Source organism: Callorhinchus milii, unplaced genomic scaffold, assembly GCF_018977255.1.
Source record: "Callorhinchus milii isolate IMCB2004 unplaced genomic scaffold, IMCB_Cmil_1.0 Scaffold3, whole genome shotgun sequence".
NCBI lineage: Eukaryota > Metazoa > Chordata > Chondrichthyes > Chimaeriformes > Callorhinchidae > Callorhinchus > Callorhinchus milii.
Window position 1 is genome coordinate 22,921,093 of NW_024704744.1, and position 21,574 is coordinate 22,942,666.

At 40.9% G+C, this 21,574-nt stretch overlaps 1 protein-coding gene across 3 annotated transcripts in view; it reads right to left on the reverse strand.

The window, feature by feature from the left end:
- Positions 1 to 9,480: 9,480 nt before the first annotated feature.
- Positions 9,481 to 21,574, reverse strand: part of dnmt3ab (DNA (cytosine-5-)-methyltransferase 3 alpha b) — a 288,040-nt gene continuing 275,946 nt past the window's right edge. For all 3 annotated transcript variants that reach the window (XM_042333222.1, XM_042333221.1, XM_042333220.1), the window contains 2 exons: positions 11,544 to 11,662; positions 9,481 to 9,711 (listed from right to left, as the gene is read on the reverse strand). In XM_042333222.1, coding sequence (XP_042189156.1) covers positions 9,570 to 9,711; positions 11,544 to 11,662 — 261 coding nt within the window. In that variant the 3' untranslated portion in view covers positions 9,481 to 9,569. The remainder of the gene's footprint in view (positions 9,712 to 11,543; positions 11,663 to 21,574) is intronic.

Genomic DNA, 21,574 nt, shown 5'->3' on the forward strand with positions numbered 1-21,574 from the left:
TTTTAGCAGTCTATTTGACCATGGAGAGCATCACAAACAGAGCCTACTCTGTTTCAGCCAAAATTCACTTTCCATAATAATCAGTTTACTTTGGACAATGATCAGGAGCAGGAACACTAGCTGATTTCCCGCTTCTCCCTAGTTAAATAGCACTATGATAAATTTCTGCCCCCAAATAAAAAACTTCACATTTGGCGTTATGCCTTTCATGTGGAAGGAGGTCTCAATATATCCTTCACAGGACATATTGTAAAGTGTGGGTGAAGTTGACAGCCAATTTGCATACAGTAATACTGTATAGAAGTTGAGGAATTCAGCACATTTAATGAGCCCACACTCTCTAAGTAATGAAATGTCTTCCGATTTCATCAGGCGATATTATATTCGCTTTTTGAATTACTTTTTGAATTATCAGCCATTCAATTTAATTATTTATTATGTGTACCAGAATGCCTGTGGTTAGCCTTTGCTGCATCTTGAGTTATGACACAGATCACAACTTCCTACTCCTGTTCCTGTTCTTGAAGATCAAAGAACAGCAATTCCAAGCAATTCCATGTAAAATCCAGCTTCTCTCAGGAATCAATGAATAGAGCAGCTGCAGCATTTGAATCGGTAATTTAAATTCTAAATATATGTGAGTTTATACTGTACTGGAATCCAACATCAAAAACAATGTAACTGTTAACTGTTAACAGTGCGACTCTTCTCACTCAGTTCGTGTTAACACTGCAAGTCAAAGCATCAAGCTGACTGACTGCCTGTCCAACATCAAGTCCTGGATGAAGGCCAACTTTCTCCAACTCAATGTCAGCAAGACCGAGGCCCTCCTGATTGGCTCACGCCAGCGCCTCCACACCTCAGGCGCTGGCAGCATCAGCCTCCACGGCTGCGCTCTCAACCTCACTAAGCCAGTCAGGAACCTGGGTGTCTTGTTCGATCCTGAACTGTCCTTTCTCCCCCACATCCGCTCCATGCCCGGCACTGCCTACCACCATCTCCACAACATTGCCAGACTCCGCCACTGCCTCACCCCTCAGGCTGCCGAAACCCTCACCCACGCATCCGTCACCTCAAGGCTCGATTACGGGAACTCTCTCCTCATTGGCCTTCCCAACTCTTCCCTTCACAAGCCGCAGCGCAGATCATCCAAAATTCTCACGCCCCAGGCTCCGTGACCCCATCACTCCCACTCTCGCCCGACTCCACTGGCTCCCCATCACCCAGAGGATCGAGTTCAAGATCCTCGTCCTCACCTTTAAGGCCATCCATGGCCTTTCCCCCTCCTACCTCTCTGACCTGCTGACTCCCTACCAACCTGCCCGCTCCCTCCATTCAGCGGGCTCCGGTCTGCTCCATGTTTCCCGACCGACCCGCCCTACCATCGGTGGCCGGGCTTTCAGCCTCTCTGCCCCCACATTCTGGAACTCCATCACACGGTCCCTTCACCTCACTTCCTCCCTTGCCTCCTTCAAGTCTGGTCTCAAGACCCTTCTCTTCGACCGTGCCTTTGGACTCCCTCCCATCTCTTTGCCTTCCCTCACCCTTACACCACCCCTCCCCCATGCTTGGGCCCCGACACCTGACTGTTCAGCGCATTGGGACGTCCTCCCGACATGAAAGGCGCTCCATAAATGTAATTTTGTTGTTGTGGTCTCAGCTGACTATATTCTCAATGACAAGCTATGCGGATTTAGCTGGTTAAACTCCAACAGTACCCCAAAGCGAACCGGCACCTGATATGGTCTGGAATAAAAAAAAAACAGGTTAAGTCTCGCCTGGAAAGTAAGAATTCCATTCCACACACAGGGAAATATAATAATACAATAATAATCCTTGCATTTGATATAGCGCCTTATCACATCTTTGAGACATCTCAAAGTGCTTCACAAAATATACTATAAAGTGAATTGACGGTATATTTTGTGGGCAAAATTTCCATGTGTCAGTGACAGAATACTCAGTCTGGTTTGGAAACTTAAACTTAAATATGGTGAAGGGTTACTGCATGTGACCACAAAAAAGACTTGATTTTGCCAAAGGACCTGATTGTATGCTGTAACATTCTATGAAAGTCAATTATAGATGGTCTGTGGAAGGAGCGAGATTGAGGTGCCAATTGTCCTTTGTCTACCTTTTTTTATGTTGTTAATTTCATAATGTAATTGGACTGGAGTCTTAAACTGTAAATCCCGTTTATATAAGTTTGTGCATTAGTTGGTCTTAAATGGGACACAATATAAATTATGATTTGATGACCTTAACTAAGAAGCCATGTGCCACCTTTTCCATTGCAGTATAAGTATTGGCTCCCTCCGTTCAGCGGGCTCTGGTCTGCTCCATGTCTCCCGCCGGACCGGCCGTACCATCGGTGGCCGGGCTTTCAGCCGCTCTGCCCCCACAATCTGGAACTCCATCCCATGGTCCCTTTGCCTCGCTTCCTCCCTTGCCTCCTTCAAGGCCGGTCTCAAGACTCTTCTCTTCGATTGTGTCTTTGGTCGCCCTCCCACCTCTCTGCCTTCCCTCACCCCTACACCACCCCTCCCGCATGCTCAGGCCCCGACACCTGACCGTTCAGCGCTTTGGGACATCCTCCCGACGTGAAAGGCGCTCTATAAATGTAATTCTGTTGTTGTTGTATACAGAGGGATCCAGTTACTGAGGCTCAAGAGAGCTTTGAGAAAAGTCTGACCTTTTTTTTATTTAGAATTTAATTTCCATGAACAAATCAATTATAAATGATCAAACTCAGATACAATATTGTACAGTACTGTCATTTTGTTTACTTGTCAGCAAAGAAAGTATATAGAAAGATAGACTTCATTCCAGTCTATTTTTTGAAGCGAACCCTTTTATGCCCCAATGCATAATTTTAACCCGATAGGGTTAAAATTGTGATAGATCCTGACAGGATTCAGTGCAATAGCAATAACAGCAGTTTGTACTTACATAGTGCCTTTCATGTAGGAAGTGCACTTCAAAGCACTTTACAAAGATGGAGTGGGAGTCTGAACTGGGAGAGAGATCGGGGTGGGGGGTGGGGTGGGGTGGGGGGAGAGGTGGCTGAAGGTGAGGTCTTTTGATGGGCTTTAAAACCCCAGAGGATGGGATGAGGTGTAAAGATTTTGAAAGACAATTCCAGAATTAGGGGGTAAGAGTGATTGAAGGCTTGTCCACCAATGATGGGGTGGAGTAGGTGGGGGCAAGAAGTAAGAAAAGCAAAATTACATTTGTATAGCGCCTTTCACATTGGAAGGACGTCCCACGGCCCTGGACAGTCAGAGTTTCGGACCTGATTTGGGGTCAGGATCGGGGAACGTGGAGGGCAGGGGGTTAAGCAGGGTGATCGAAAACATGGTCGAAGAGGGGAGGGTCTTGAGATGGGTCTTGAAGGAGACAAGGGAGGGGGTGAGGCGGAAGGATTGCGAAGTGGAGTTCCAGAGGGTGGGGGCCAGAGTGGCAGAAGGCTCACATGTCAATGGTGGGGCGAACGAGGCGGGGGACATGAAGCAGGACAGAGGTGGTGGAATAGAGAAAGTGGGCAGAGAATAGGATCCAAGAGATCGCAGACGTTAGGTGGAGCAAGGCTGCAGAGGCATTTGAAGGTAAAGACAAAGATGTACATGCTGATCTACTTGGGGATAGAGAGCCAATGGAAATGGCCGAGAATGGGGATGATGGGCTCCTGGATCCTACTGTAGGAGAGAACTGCGGAGTTCTGGACGGTGAATCTGAACAGAATTTACAGAAGGCATATCTAGAGGTGACAAAGGTGTGGATGAGGTGTGGACAAGCGCTCTGGGATGCTACCCTGTGGTGAGGGACAATATATAACTGCAAGTTGTTGTTGAGGGTTTTGGTTGCGTGCATGTTTGTGTGTGGGGGGGGAATGAGATTGTGGTGGAAGGAGGCAATGTTGCGCAGATGGAGGAAAATGAACTCAATGATTGAAAGATTTAAAGGGCAGTTGAGGGTCAAACAAAACACTTGAGGTTTTGACAGGCTCTGTGGGTTGTAGTGAGCGACTGGGTGGGGGTCGGGGGGAGTGGGGTTCGATACAGTCATCACCCGAAGTGATGAAGCGTGAATGAGAGCTGAGCAGGATATCCTTGGTTTTGTCAATGCTGAGTTGGATAAAGTTAAGGTTCATCGAGGAGTTGATAGGCAATCTGTCAGACCAGCCAAGCAGACCAGTCGAGGGTGGAGACAGAAAGGTAAACTTTCAGTACCCAGATGTACTGACCAACTTGCTCCAGAAGCAGGTTGCTTCCAGACATTGGTGAAAATGTCAGTGGAGTCCTGTAGCTCAGTGGTTAGAACACTCGCCTCGCAAGCGAGAGACCTGGGTATTCCCAACAGGGTAAAACCTTGGGCAAGTTTTGTTACTCCACACACCTGATAATAGTCCCTCAAGAAAAAAAATTAATAAATTGGTCACTTCAATCCATGACTGTTTGCGGGACGCTGCTGTGCCCAATTGGCTGCCGGGTTTCGCCCACAAATATATAGTCAATTCACTTTACACTATATTCTGAGACGTCTAGAAGAAGTAAAAGCACTATGTCGAATGCAAGGATTATTATTATTATTAAAATCATTTTGATTATCAAAAGGAATATTTGTTCTTAATGACTTCTGGTCACAATCCCAAGTGTGTTCGGTGTCTGTGAGGGAAGAGATTGTGGTTGGTAACCCAACATGTTTCAATCTATTCCCCTTCTGATCAAGTTAGTGTATTGTACTATTGATTTATTTACTGTTAATCTATTTCGTCTGCTTATGCCCTGCATGAAATTTCCTGAATAGTTCAATATTGAAATTCTGACAACACCTTGATCACCGGTTAGAATAAGAGTGAAGCTCTGGATGATTCGGATTGACTTGGAGAAATACTTGGTTATGTTTCTTGAATGTAAGAAGTAATGCAAAAATGGAAATGCATCTCCATCATTATATCTAAAATCTCTGAAAGATGCTGTCATTGAGCCTGCTACCCAAATAAGCACTTCACTGATTGAGCTAATCCCTCACTTGAGTTGTATGTATGTTCAACATAATTACGTTTAGAGTGGAATGAAGCCTATGAGAAAGGCTGGACTTCAGCTCAGAACAATAGAGCTGCCTTTTCCATCTAAGAAGGAAATCGGGTAGCTAGACAGGTTCCTTGTGAAATAAACATGGAATTAGTATTGCTTTTGTTCAGCAGGTGTCTGTAAAATAAAGAACTGCTCTAAATTGCCATTTGTCTGTTGATTTCCTGCATTGTTCTGCTTCAAAGCCTTAACAAAAATGAATTCTGCCTTCTGAAAGAGACAAGTTCTCAATCCAGACTAATTAATCTTTCGCAGCGAAAGAGTAGTAGCTGTGAGGCATGTTGATCGCACATGTCAGCGCACAGGCCAGCAGAGACTGATTTAAGAGAGACGAGATTGTAACACTCCTGCTAGAAATGGCCAGTATGTGTATGTACAGTATGTGTAAGAGTTACGGGTTTGTTCTTTTCTGAATGATGTAGCTAATGTGCAGTGAGTCTTATCACTATAAAAATGAGTACAAATTGAAGGCAGCCATACATTTATTTCTTAGCAGTATGATTGTTTCTTTTTATAACATTTTATTGAGGTTTAATAGACATACAGCCACAAGTAAATGTACCAGTATAAATTCTGAACAGTTACATTAACCATCCTTACAGTAACAGTCACATAGCAGGGTTACATCTCATATATTCATAATATTAATGATGAGGGGTTGGGTATATATTGAAAGGAAATATGAAGGAAAAACCTAACTCTAGTATTTAAAGGGGCACTGCTGTCATAACAAAAAGTGTTTGGCAAACTTTTTTTGTTTGAAAAGGGAGATGCACCATTTTTGTCAAAAGGAAGGGTCACAGTGATGTGCTTTGAAACAATTTATATCACTGTGCTGTGGGATTGTAACAAGAGTTTGCCAAACAATTTTTTCACAAAGGTAGTGCCCCTTTAAGACAGCTGCTCTGTGCCCTGAAGTTCAGGAGTCTCAGAGGTAGTGGATGACCGTTACCCCTGATGTGATACAATGCCCTCCAGAATGGACTCCAAATTTATCACAAATAGATTTTATCCATTCAGTACTTTTCTTTATATGTTTTAAAAAATATTTTGTATCCCATTTTTCCCGATTAGATCCTTAAAGTTGCCATCTCTGGCATCAATATGCTTCATCTTCAGCCAAGAGGGGTGAACAGTGCCAAGCGGTGGAGAATGTTGGTTTAAAGGGAGGAAGTTTAGCTCCTGAGGTGGAGCTCTCTGCTTCAAAACATTATATTTAGCAGTTCAGTCAAAAGCAAAACATAATCCTCTTTTTTTTCCCCCCAAACGTGTTCTCTGGCTAACACTCTTGTGCTCTACCACTGGAGCAAATGGGCTGCTCTACCAGATTCAGTTTTGAATGTGTTCAGCATATTAACCAACAAGTGCCACACACAGCTTGCCAGTCACTTGAATCAATTTGCTGAAAATCAATTTTATGCATTTAAGTGGAATATGACCCAGAATTAGCGTCCTGCTCAAGGGGAGGACAAACAGCCATCTCCTGCTATGATAAGCACAAATCCTCTATTGACTGATGGTAGCATTTATGGAAAAAGTCTTCCCAGCTTGGATCTCTCTGCTCCCCTGGCTGAAGGAAAGGCATATAGAGATGGGCAATCATGTTGGGAAAAGATGGTTAAAAACTGGGAAAAAATATAAATACAAAAATATATAATTGGGGTGAAATTCTCACTAAATTGATGTGCTGGAGTATCAACCATATCTCCAGTCTTTTCGTTTCTATATCGAATATTAATAATCTGTTACTAGGATTTCACATCTGTGCTCCAAATTGGTGGTGGGGGTGGGGAGGGAGAAAGGGTTATTTGTGAGAAGCTCCTTATTTATTGATAATTATTTGCTTTCTGATCACATAACTCAATGAAAGAGGTGGGAAGACAAATAATAAAACATACTTCCCCAATTGCAGGTTAACGCTGTTCCGAATGGAACAGGCTTGCACAGTTTTTTTTTCCCCCGATCATGTCATTATTCTATTTATGCTGATTGTACAATAGTCCTATGATCTAATAAGGTCAGCATTTTGCAGCACAGTACTCTTGATAATGAGAAGCACCTGGGACCGTTTGGATTGGTAAACAGGTCCACAATGAAGTCAGCAGGTAAGCAAGAAAGAGGCAACGAAGGTTGCCCGGCAATGTTTTTTTTAAAAAAATGCAATGTTGCAAGTATAATTTCCTCACAACACAGCAGTGTACAGTGCAGAACACCAGGCAGAGGGTTCTATTTCTGACTAAAACTTTCCAAAGTACTGCATATGATACCTCTTAATGAACCAGCTAGTTGCGTCCCATGGACGCTAGCTTTCGGGGCCAGAGAGGTTCCTTCAACAGGTGAGAAATGGAAAGGTGAGCCTGAATAGATTGTCAAATACAGTACTTGGAGTTTTTTTTTGAGCAAGTCAACACAATAAGCAGGTAAAAACAAAGTAAGCTACAGATTCCCTTAATAAGCAGCTAGCCTCCTACTTGACAACTGACTGGTAGATTGGTGGGAATCAGATCACATTGATAATGTGGGTTTTATTAACAGATATCAATTAATTGGATCTACAGTTGGGAAGGAGGGGGCAGGAGGGAGAAACAAAATACCAGAGAAGCAAAAGAATACACAACAAACCAATACTGTGTACACTTTGCACAAAAACGATACATTTATTCAAGTGTTCTCCAGCACAAGTACATAAGAAAGGAACATTTTGGGGTATTAAAAACTGGATGGAAGTTGACTGCTACATCTGCTGCACATACTGACCTTTCCATAAACAGCTATGTCACGAGCAATACACAGTAATACAATATTCACCGAGTTATGACCTTCAGTGAAATCTCATAACCGTTAACTTTGAAATGCACATTATTGTCAATAAATATTATCAAAGTTATGACAGTAGAATGAAGAAATAAACCAAAATACTGCTTGCTGCATGGAATGTGGAAAGGAAATGCACTGCTGCTGGGGATCAAGCAAATACATATGTAACAGTAAAAGTATTAGCAAATTTACTACATTGTCTTCAATATGAATACATGATTCTCACAAATAAGCACCAACTACGGCACTAAGCTAAAACACATGAAACTGATTTTTTTTCTTTTCAAGTACAAAGTTAAAATGACTTTCTTTTTTTAAAAGACTAAAATAATAGTGCTTTTTCTTGACTATAAGAACTTAATAAGTCATTGTCAAGAAAGCAGATTTTTTTTAAGATTTCAAGAAAAAGTGTGTAGCACCATATGAATCGACTACAGCTTCAAGGAAAACTGACAGCTGTGTTTGATCAAGTACTGACAGCAGAAATACAATTCGCATAAACAATTCATCAACGAAAAAAAACTGAGATTAACACAAAATGTAAGCCAAAGGATAAAGAAGAAAATGGGAAAGAAAAGAAAACAAAAGGCAAAAATTACAATGCCAAGCTGCACTGCATTGACTTGTACCTGATTATATGCAGCTACAAGAAGGGGTATGTCCTGGTATAAAAGAGACCCCTTAGAAAATTTAAAAACAAAAACAAAACAAAATGTAAAAAAAACTCATCAGTCCTTCAGTAAAAAACTGCAGCCTGTTGTTTCAGTTTCAGATGACTAAAAACATCACTGCATGTTGGCTGGTATTGTGCTGCCCAGAATGACCTGTTGTGTAGCCCTCAGGCCTAAGGATGAAGGCTTAAGAAAAAAGCACCATTTTATGTTTTATATTTTTCTTATTTTACAAATATGATAGAAAAATTACAGTCATGGCAAAAGTCCTTTTTAAAGTGACTTCTGGAGCAAACAAAAATGTTATTACATTGTTTCGCGCTCAAGCCACTAAAGACCATCTCAGCAACATTAAATGTTGCTCTTTCCTGATTATTTTACAATTCTGCCTGTTGTAAACGGTAAGGCAACATCATGGCTGATGTTTTCAAATCACCTTTTGTAAAAGCACCATTGCAGAAATTGTTGCACAGTAGTACCTTTGCTGAACAACTGTCAATTTACTGTAAATGAGAGGTATTTGCAGCTGATGTACTGATTCTTCGTGGTTTCTGGTTGATAGGCACCTGAAATACTGTACAGTATTTGAATATAGCTTTTTTTGTTTTTTGCTCGTAGAGATACCAGGAATGGCAATGGTAACATAAGGCTCAGCTGTCTGTGGCTGACTTGATGTTTCAGGCTCTGCTCAATTCCAGCTCCTTGCTTGTGCTCCTATCCACCTACACCAGGTAAATGTTCTTATTTCACAGCGCTGCAAAGGATTGAAAAGCCGCATCTCAAGTACAGCTTGAACAAAGCAAAAACAACAAAAATTACAAAACCCCCATTAAAATAGCAGAAAATTAAAACTTTAAAAAAATTAAATAGGATAAAAAGAATAACATTTAAAATACATGAAATTAGGTAAGTCTAACTGAATGGACTTTTTTTCTTGAGTAAATTAAGTTCTTTCCTTGTTCTTTAATAAGTTCCTTCGTCTTTGTTTTTAAACACAGGCAAAATACTCTTTCAGTGGCGCAAACAGGTGACGTATGACAGGAACACTCCAGGATCTCCCCAGAAGTCTTTGTCGGGCAAGGCGGCTCATATTGGAGACATCTGTATAATGAACAGGGAAACCAAATACCCTGAAGAGAAAGCAAAAATACACTAATATAATTATACTGCAGGGTTACAATGGAATCTGGAATCTTCTTTTAGTGAGCCCCGCGATGCCTCACCACTGCAAGGAGCTGTCAACCTTGAGGGATTATAATTGACATGATGAATGTCTATAGTACCTCACCCACTGATGAATTCTGAGTAATTGTCAGACCAATAAAATAAATATTTTGAATCTTGATTTTCTTTATGACTGGGATATTGATTTGTAGCTGAGTCAGTTGGGATTAATTGACTTGGCTACAAATCTATCCCAAGTTGTATCAAGCATTCCTGTTAGTTTTCTTGCCATTTATAAATGGGGGAAGGGGATTGAAATTTAACTTACCCAATGGAAAAAGCAAAGAAAATGCAAAATTCTACAACATCAGCTAATTTAGCAACAAGCTTAGTCCTTAATTGGAAATTGATCAGCATGCAGACCCCTGTAGAAGGATATGGGATTAATTTGCTTTCAGTGAATCTGATAATTGATGTGGATCTGATTTTTTAAATAATTGTGTAACAACAACATCAAAATTACATCTGTAAAGACCTTTCACGCCGGGAGGATGTCCCAACGACATAACACCAGAATGACGTAAAATATCTGACTTACGTTGTGGTGTTGTTCAAATGGCTTAACTTTGCTTGCTAAAACTACACAAGAAGAAGGGTGAATGTGTCAGTGTTTATTCACATTCCTCTTAGTTTATTCAGATATGTAGAACAAGGAGCATGTTGTGGAAAAGTCTCACTCTATATTTTTTCTGATTTCTGAGTACCTCCCTTTTGCACTAGCAATGGAGATTCCTTTACCATGAACAAAATTAAAATTAAAAGCAAGCTGATGTAAAGGGGAGAGTGCCTGTGAAAGAGAAGAAAAATAAAACAGCAACAGAGTCTCCATTGCCCTCTGTAACGAAAAACATGCATTTGCTTAAACTGACAGGAAAACTGATAGGAGCTAAATGATGCAATGGTTCCTTCTTTTCTATTAAAGTGTAGCCTCCGGGAGTTTGACCAAGAAATATTTAGATGTACATATAGTAGATGAGTGTTGATAATGCAGCCTGTTTGTGGCTCCCAGGAGGCACCATGCGGTTCCCAGGAACAATTCAACTCTTCATGCTGGGAGAATCTCCACTTGACATCTGATACCTAGTCTTCCCTCTCAGCACCTGATTCTACAGTATCCCATACATGCTTTCTTTCAATGTAAACCTAAATTGAAATTGAAAGCAAGTTTTCCTTTGGATATAGAGCAAGATAGAGTCTATAATAGAGATCATCATTAGAAACCAGAGAACGTTATGGAAGATTTAGTGCTAAAACTATGGGTGCAAGAGGAGATTGGTCAATGTGATAATTACCAGCAGTGACATTTATTCACATTGCTTCACATACCAAAGTTTTCACTGTATTAGGAATAAAAACAAACCACAAGGCTGAATTCAAGCAAATCACAGGTAGAAAGTTGCAAAATTGAGATTGTTCAATTGAAAGTGAAAGAAAACTTTGTTCCACTTTGTGGAACTAAAAGTAAGATTTGGACCAAAGTGGAAGAAGAGATGGGATTTGCTACTTTATGGATATTTTTTGAGACCCATTTTTTTTCCTTACAGGAGGATATGTCTCCCATGACCTACCAGCTGACACATAATTGGAGGTAGAGTGAAGAGAGATGTCAAATAACCATTTTTTAAAAAAACATACCTCAATGCAGTTCAATGATGTTGCTTTAAAGTGGAAGAACAAGATTCCATCACTATAGTTAGAAGTGGAAAAATTAGACTTATTATGAGAAAAACAAGTGTACCTTTCCATTTCAGTGCACCAGAGAATGTCTTCCTTCTCATTCATTAGGACTGGGAAATGCTGGTCTTTGCCTTGCTTGACAGAATTAGATCTAGTGGTGATGGTTCGCACTTTGTTGAACTAAAAGAAAAAAGGTATCCTTAAGATCAAAAAAGTTGCCCCAGTAAATAGTGATAAAAAAATCCAAATCACAAATGAATGATTTGTACAGATTGTCACACATACAAAAAAAAGTTAGTGAGAATAATATAAAGATGCGTACATATACTTTACTGTATAAATACATGAATAACCATATTTTTATCAGCCATATCCCATCAAACAATTTCCGCAAATTTAAAATGTTAAATACTGTATTTCACATGAACACTTAAAACAAACTGGAATGATTCTTATAGTAGTCTGGATTCCATTATTTTCTAGCCTAATATGGTATAAAATATTGCTGCTAATATTTGATGGGTTGAGTAAGGACAATATATTCACAACATATATACAGCCAACTCGATATTTTGGGAATAATGGTACATCATACTTAGCAGCATTCTACCAGCTGAGAAGAAACAGTGCTTCAGTTATTTAGGCAACTGATAAGATTGCCACCAAATATTTATGCAGTATGCATTGATGCAATTTGGGACACGACTTACTGAGACTGGGATTTAAAGGCAAACAAATACTATCTAAATAAAATAAGATATAATAAATAAAATAAGAAAATGGTATAAAATACCATTTCCCCCCCTCCTCGCTCCCTCCCTTCCCTCTCCTCACCCTGACCATTTCCCCCCTCCTCGCTCCCTCCCTTCCCTCACCCTGACCATTTCTCCCCTCCTCGCCCCCTCCCCTCCCTTCCCTCCCCTCACCCTGACCATTTCCCTCCCTCCTTGCTCCTTCCCTTCCCTCCCCTCACCCTGACCATTTCCCCCCCCTCCTCACTCCCTCCCTTCCCTCCCCTCACCCTGACCATTTCCCCCGCTCCTCACTCCCTCCCTTCCCTCTGCTCACCCTGACCATTTCCCCCCTGCTCGGGTCCTGACCCAACTGTCCAGCGCTTTGGGACATCCTCCCGACATGAAAGGCGCTCTATAAATGGAATCTTGTTGTTGTTGTTGTGTTATATAAAAGTTATATTATATAAAAGTTGGTCATCCTCACTTCTGATTGAATTACATGACACAGAACAACTCAACACATAGGTGCCCTAAATCAAAAGATCGATAAGTAGGCTATGATGTATTCAAATAAACTATTTTCCATAAATTTACCAATTTTGTGTACATGTAAGGAATGCTACACCTAATAGAACCACAGTATACAAATATTTCATACTTTCACATGAAAGCAAGCCTATCTCAAATGAAGAAAGAAAATTGTTTTTGTAATAGTGCAAGTGAACTCTATAACAGTATTTACTATTCTCCTATATTAAATATTAAGTCATTAGGCCCATTCTTACAATAGAACATTTCTATAGTTTACTACAATAAAGGAAACTTCAGGATAATTCATGACAGTAATGAAAAATCTGAGAATTACAAACAATTTAACAACAATGGGTTGCAAATTGTGTTGAAGCCTAATTGTTACTGATATGGCCTCAGAGCTTTATAAGGAATTGAAATACACACATTACAAATACTTGTTAGGGAATCTTTTTAGACTAATAATGAAGAAATTAGTTCAGGGAAGAAATAGGCAGTTGTTAGAGCATAACATATCAATAGCATTTGTGTAACATTCCTGTTATGAATGTTAGGGGAAAATGTTTTGCTATATATAAAGAAATTATTTCAACTAATAAGAATTTAGCCTATATCAAATGCAAGGATTATTATTATTATTATTATTAATATCTCCAAACAAACCCCCTTTTGCCCACAGTATAGGTATTTATAGCACAAAATAAGCTTCAATAGAACTATTTCTAAAAACATTCCCAATGTTAGAGCAGTCTTTATATTAAAATGATTGTTTTTTCATAAATAATTCATTTTTTTGTGACTTTCATCACATGTGAGTATTTAATCTGTTTTTCATTACTTTCAGGGAAAGACATGTGCCCTCAGAATGGAACACAATCTAAATAGTATTGGGCAAGAGAAGGGTTAAAAATGTTCCTCAACTTCCTACTAAGTTCACAACAGTTCTCATTTACAAAGAAGATTGTGAAGAACATTCAGCACAGAAACATGCCACTTGGTCTAACTAGTCTGTGCTGGTGTTTATACATCACATGAGTCTTTCTTATTCCCTCACATATCCTTATTTCTATTCCCCTCAATACTCAAATGTGGACAGGATAGGTCCAAATAAATGATGCAGTATTTATGATCATATTTCCATGATGTTCTGATTATCTATTTAGTGTCTTTCAGTGTTGCTGAAAACATCTACACATTACAACATACTAATAACTAACTGTTAATAACATCATGGTTTGACTTCCAATTAAAACAAGAATTAATTATTATTGGATGGATAATGGATTGAGTAGTTTTGGGCTCCTCATTGTAGGAAACATAATTAAGGGCCTAGAGGTGACCCTAGAGTGAAGATTCACCAGGTTGTTGCCTGGAATGAAGAAATGCAGTTATGGGGAAAGGCGTGATAAAGTGAGGCTTTTTTCTTTGGAACTCAGAAGGCTGATAGGAGATATGACAGATGTATATAAGATGATAGGGGGTTTAGATAGGGTGGACAGTGACAGATTATTTCCGGTTGTTAGGTGAACTAGAGGGCATTGGTTTAAACTGGGAGTCCAGAATGGAAATTAGGAAAAGCTTTTTTACATGGAGAATGATAGGAGTGTGGAATTCTCTGTCACAGTCAGTTGTTGGGGCAGCAACCATGTGCATCTTCAAAAAATGACTGGACCGTGGTTAACAGAGAATAAAGGTAAGGGATATGGGGAAAAGGCTGGAATATTGGGACTAGGGATAGGATCTGAGAACATAAGAATTAGGAGCAGGAGTAGGCCATTTGGTCCCTCTAGCCTGCCCCGCCATTCAATAAGATCATGGCTGATCTGTTCTAACTCCACCTACCCACCTTATCCTGATATCCCTTTGTCCACAAGAAATCTATGATAGGTATTCAGGTGGAGTATAAACACCGGCCGGACTGGATGGGCTGAAAGGCCCGTTTTTGAGCTGTAACACCTATGAATGCATCAATAAATCTATATGTAGATTTAATCAATAACTTAGAGATAGATTTCAATGCAATTTAAAAAAAACTTTCATGTTATATTTTGTCAAGCATAAATTGCTACTTTTTTTAAAAAACAGCATTTCATAAGGTGAAAGCAGAAGCTCAATTACAGCACAGGACAGTCTCTATATGCATCAGGATTGTATCCTTGAGGATTGTAATGCCATTCGTTATTACATACAGGTGACCTTCAGAATAAAATCTTGTGATGGATTATCAACATAGTAAATTACGTACTTTCATTGTTATGTTGATGACTCTGAGTTCCTATTTTAGTGGTGATTAAAAATCAAACTCAGCTGCCCATACGCACATGGATTTTTACTACTTGGGGAATGGCAGCCACAGAGAGTGAATGTCAGAAATTATGGGGTCAGATTTCTGTCGGGACAGTAGTGTGTAATGGATGGAATTCAAAAATCACATGTGTACGTCCTTGCCCCTTTTGACAACATGAACTATTCCATGAGGTATATTCTTCAGCCAACAAATCTTAATTAAACTAATTTAATTGGTACTTCTGGAACAGTATACTTTTACTCTGATAATTATGTCCCTTTTGGGTGTATTAAGACAGGACTAGTTTTATACTAGCTCTACAGAATGCTAAATTATCATGTTCTTTGAAGATGGACTAAATTTTCACTGTTTTCTAGGACATTACTGTGTGCAAATTGTTTGCTATGTTTGCCTACAAAATATACGGTCACTAAACTTTTACGGTAAATTCTGTGAAGCACTTTGATATAACCTCCTGATGTGGAAGTCACTATACCAAATGCAAGGATTATTTTAAGATTTTTTCCACAAAATTACAATATTTGTTCAGATGAAGAAGCCCTTTTGGCCCATTTGATCTCATCCTGCCGGAACACTTGCCCTATCTATTTGGCAATATAATCCAGCATTCTGTTTGCCTTGTTTATTGTTGCCTCATATGGTTTCGACTTGGTAAGCGATGACTCAACTAACATCCCTAGATCTCTTTCCGCTCTCTTGGAAAATTCTAACCCATTCGTGGAGTGCATTGTTACCTCCTATTGTTACTTCCACCACAACAACTTGCATTGATATAGCGCCCTTTATGCAGGGTAGCGCCTTGGGAGGGCTAAATGTGTTACCTTGCATTTACTTTTATTAAATTTAATTTGTAGTCATCAGACGTTGCGCACACAATGCTGCTTTAAGACTAGAAGTACTGTTTCCAACATTTCCATAAATTAATGTCTCTCTGAGGTCAATCCTACAGGTGTATGTGGCAGCTATAAATCCATAGAAATTTATAGCGCAAAAGAAAGCCAGCTATTCAACTCATTATATCTGTGCTGACTCCTTGAAAGAGAAATGCATTCAATCACATTTACATGTCTATTTTCCATGTCCCTGCAACTTATTCTTTTTTATAGAACCGTATTTGATAAATTAACAGCTTCAACTGTTTCAGATAACCCTTTGATATATGCTTAGCCTGTAGGACCCAACCCAGCAGAAGAATTCATAAATTGGGCTACAATTTATGTATCCTATAATTCGTGTGCTACAATGACAATGTTAAGGCAAAGAAGACCTTGAGATTGCAAGTCATGAAAAGCGAAATGGGAAATTAGAACATTTTAGAACAACAATTATTGAGAGAGTCACCATTCGGATAATGGCTTTTAAAAAATCTCCCCTCTGGCTGCCAAGACTCTCATTCATGCTTTCATCACATTCAAGTTTGTATATATCAATGCCTTGCTCGATGGGACTCCCCAGCTCTTCCCCACATGAGCTGCAAACTATCTACAACTCTGCAGTCCATGTCCTCTTCTGCACCAGACTCCATGATCGTATGAGCCCACATCTTTGCTTGGCTCTACTGGCTCCCCATCTCCTAATAGATTAAATTCAAGATCTTTGTTCTCACCTTAAAGATCTCAATGGCCTTGCCTCAGCCTACCTTTGAAACTTCCTCTATCTATCCCCTCCATACAATCTTCAGTTCCCACCTCCCAGCTCGGGTGCCCAGCTAACAATATGAAGCTCTTTGAGAGGTCCATCTGATGTGAAATAAATTATATAAATGTACATTGTTTTATATTATGATTATTAATAAATATAGTATTTAAATTTGAATGACAAAGTTTACAATAAAAACTTGATTTTTGATTTCTGGTCCTATGAGGTGAATCACACAATCTGTGTCAGACTGTCTAGTGCCACGCTGCCCACATTACCCCATGCTATATAAATGCAAGTTGTTGTATTAAGCTGGAATAAAAGGCAGCTCTCTCTCCTCTATTTGTGGACGTTGACATTGGCAGACCAAGTATAAACAGCTGATGCCAATTTGCTGCCAGCTTCTGTGAAAGAGGAAAATTTAGCACATACATCTGGTGGACAGCTGGCAAAGAGGCTGAGTTACTACTCATGATTACACTGTCATGAGATGAGTCCTTTCATTAGTGCCTGATTTTCCAGCTCTGTCATGATCATTCTGCATATTTAAAAAAATGAAACAATGTCATCACAGCTGAAGAAAAACAAATTTGTCATTCAATCACAGCCGTTCCAGACAATCGCAAATACAGAGACTGATTGAATGTCAGACTGTATTTGTTTGGTAGTACAGTGCAGTAGTAAAGAAAACACTGGTGAAGGGAAGCAAGCTTGACTTAAGAGCTCAGGAAATTAAAAAGGGCTGCTGAACTATTTAACTCAGGAATTGGGAGTGCTGTGGACAGCATTCCCAATGACAAGGCTGAGAGAGATATGTAATGAGCTGCATAGAAAATCATAGAAATTTCAGCACAGAAGAGCCCATTGAGCCTGTGCACATGCCAGCTTTTCCACCGAAGCTATTCACTCTAATCCAAATTTCCTGCTCTTTCCCTGTATCCTCCTATATAGTTTCTCTTCAAATACGTATTCAATTCCCTTTCAAATGTGCTGCAATCCAAGTTCCAATTCCAGATTATGGCAAAACATTCCGTCTTCCAAAAATTTTCTGCCTAAAATCATTTATTTTAAACTCCCCTTTAACTCTTCCAATGACAATCTTGAGCAAATTCCATTCATCAAGAGACCATTCATCCCACCAAGACTGTGCTGGTGCTAGCTCCTCCACTGAGGCTAACCACTCTGATTCCAATTCTCTACTCTTTGTCTGTGCTTCTAATTCTGCTCTCATTTGAAGTCCACACATTCTCACCTTTCAGCAGTAGTCACTGGAGAGAACACAGAAGCAGAAACAAAGGATATTTTCTTCCCTTCCCTACAATCAATCAAATCCAGTCCATGTTATGTGCAAACCAAGCTGATCAAACAAACACCTTATCTAAGTGGACCACTGGACAAGGTGCTCCGGCTGAGATCAGCTTGCTTTACCCAAAACATTGACCAGAAGATGGAACATCATGCTTTTATCCACGACAACAACAACAAGATTCAATTTATAGAGCGCCTTTCACGTTGGGAGGACATCCCAAGGCGCTGGACAGTTGGGTCAGGACCCGAGCAGGGGGGAAATGGTCAGGGTGAGGGGAGGGAAGGGAGGGAGCGAGGAGGGGGTAGAGAGTCGAGAGGGGAGCTGAAGGCACAGTCAAAGAGAAAGGTCTTGAGACTGGCCTTGAAGGAGGAAAGGGAGGAAGCAAGGTGAAGGCACTGGGGGACGGAATTCCAGAGCCTGGGGGCTGAGAGGCTGAAGGCCCGGCCACCGATGGTAAGGCGGTTGGGGCGGGGGATGTGGAGCAGACCGGAGGGTACGGGCAGGTAGGTAGGGGGATAGTAGGTCGGAGAGGTAGGAGGGAGCAAGGCCGTGAATGGCTTGTAGGTGAGGATGAGGATCTTGAATTCGATCCTCTGGGGGATGGGGAGCCAGTGGAGGCGAGCGAGGGTGGGAGTGATGTGATCGCGAAGCCTGGTGCGGGACAGTACACGAGCTGCAGAGTTCTGAATGACCTGCAGCTTGTGGAGGGAGTTGCCGGGAAGGCCGGCGAGGAGAGAGTTCCCATAGTCCAGCCTTGAGGTGATAAAGGTGTGGACCAGAGTTTCAGCAGCGTGAGGGGTGAGGTAGTGCCGTAGTCTGGCGATGTTTCGGAGGTGATGGAAGGCGGTGCCAGTTGTGGCGCAGATATGAGGACGAAAGGACAGCTCAGGGTCGAACAGAACGCCGAGTTTCCTGACTGGCTTTGAGAGGTGGAGAGTGCAGCCTTGGATGCTGACGCTGTTCAGCGCCTGAGGTGCAGAGGCGCTGACGTGAGCCAATCAGGAGGGCCTCAGTTTTGCGCACGTTGAGCTGAAGAAAGTTGTCTCTCGTCCAGGACTCGATGTCGGACAGGCAGACTGTCAGGACATCGGTGGTCGTGGAGTTGAGGGTAGAGGAGGAAAGGTAGAGTTGGGTGTCATCCGCATACATGTGGAAGTTAACCCCATGTGTGCGGATGATAGCACCAAGGGGGAGCATATAAAGGGTGAAGAGGAAGGGACCGAGGACAGAGCCCTGAGGGACACCGCACGAGACAGTGCGGGGGCTGGAGGAAAAGCCGTTTGTGGAAATAAAATGAAGACGGTGGGAGAGGTACGACCTAAACCACTCAAGGACAGGGCCTTGAAGGTTGAGGTGGGGGGACAAGCGGTGGAGGAGGATAGCGTGGTCGACCATATCGAATGCTGCCGATAGGTCGAGGAGGACGAGGAGGCAGAGGGAGCCCTGGTCGCAGATGGTTAAGATGTCATTGGTGACCTTGACCAAGGCGGTTTCTGTGCTATGGGCAGCACGGAAACCCGACTGAAGGGATTCGAATAATGCATGGGTGGAAAGGAAAGAGCGCAGCTGGGAGGCGACAACTCTTTCAAGGACCTTGGACAGGAAGGGGAGCTTGGAAATGGGCCGGCAGCTTGATAGCTAGGCACCAGAGGAAACCCATTTTGTTCCTTTCAGATCTGCACCACTTAGAATTTCCCAGCTGAGCAAGGATAGACAACCTACTGCCAGACCTTTGTTGGTATTGCTCTATTCCAGCCAAAAAAAGGAGTGTGAAAGTTCACGGATGACTCTTTCCCTGAAGTGAGGCATCTTGGCTCCGCCTGGTGCTCTCAAGTAATGGTTCAGCTGACAAGAAATCACTTACCGCACAAATTGTTAATGAAGTACACATCACAACGAGTGTTTACCAGCAAAATCCCAGATCCCTATTGTTCCTACAGCAGCACTTTGGCACAGCACCCACACTGCGTCGCTAGGACAGCTTCAATTCATTAATTTAAATGGCAAATTAAACCCTGTCTGACACATATTTTGGTTTGACTCACAACAAAAGATAATTACATTGAATGAAAATAGTGTTAATCCATTAGTCTATTTGATGGAGATTTGCAGGATCTCACTGAGTATAAGATGGATAAGGACATCTTTTGTCTGATAGGAGTCTTTTGTACTTACAGATACTTGACCCCAGTGAGGTTATTTTCACACATGTTACGAGTTTAAGCTGCAGGACATTATTGGGAAGGCTTACTTTTACATTTACTGTTGTATTTGTCATTACCAAAATAAGTTTAGGATTAATTATTTGGTTTCCAAGAAAAACTTATAAACGAGTTGTAATGTAGGGATTTGCATAATTGCATCTTTATAATGTACCAGGAAAGGAAGAAAATATGATACCCAAAGCAACAGTAAAGAAACTACAACCTAGTGAATGGGAAAAATTGCAACAATAATAATAATAATCCTTGCATTTCATATAGCGCTTTTCACGTCGGGAGGACATCCCAAGGCGCTTCACAGAACACACTGTAAAGTGAATTGACTGTGTATTTGTGGGCGAACGCGGCAGCCAATTGCGCACAGCAATGTCCCACAAACAGTTGTAGATTGAAAATGACCAATTTATTATTGGTTTTGGTTTTGGAGGGATTATTATTATTATACAAGTCACAAAAGATCAGAAGCATTCTTATCAATAACTATTATTATAATGTATTTGTTGGGGTTTCGAACTGATTCCAATGGTTATAAAACAGAGGAGAATAATTCAATTTCCATCATGGCTACAGAAATTGGATATATGTCACTAAACCCATGTAAAAGATGCCCTTTTGATAGACAGATCACATGATCTTTACCAATAGTATAATTTGTCTTGTGTAGGTACTTATATTTTACTTTGAATCCATTTCACTATGAGCCATGTTACATGAATGTAATAACCATACCCAGGCATTTAAAAAGATTGCTCGTTATTATCATTTCAACATTGACAGATTGTATAAAGTACAACTACCTGTTCCTTAAGAATAAAACTCCTCTGAATCTTGTCTATACCAACTATTATGGAGCAGACTTATATTCGACTTATATGCAAAATGGTCACATCTCTATTGGTTTTCGAACATCATTTATAATTAATATGATCTGAAGAATCATAGAAATATATGGGCACTTTATTTAGGTACTTTGTTACCTCAATTTCCAAGCTGTTTTATTGCCATTAACAACAACAACAAATTACCAGGACTATCTCCAAACCCACCCGATCCCCCTAGTACAACAACCATCTCCGCCACCTAAAAATCCAAACCCGGCTGTTCGAGTGCAGATGGTGGAAAACTGGCCTGACAGTCCACCACCAACTGTGGCGCGAGCATCTCCACAGCTACCGCTGTTCTTTGACACGTGCAAAAACGGCCTTCTCCTCCAACATCATCTTGGAGGCTAAACACAACCCTAAAATCCTTTTTTCCACCACCCACTACCTCCTCCGTGCGCCCCCTCAGGCCTCCTCAATCTTCATATCAAATGCCAAGTGTGAGGAGGTCATGGACTTCTTTTCATCT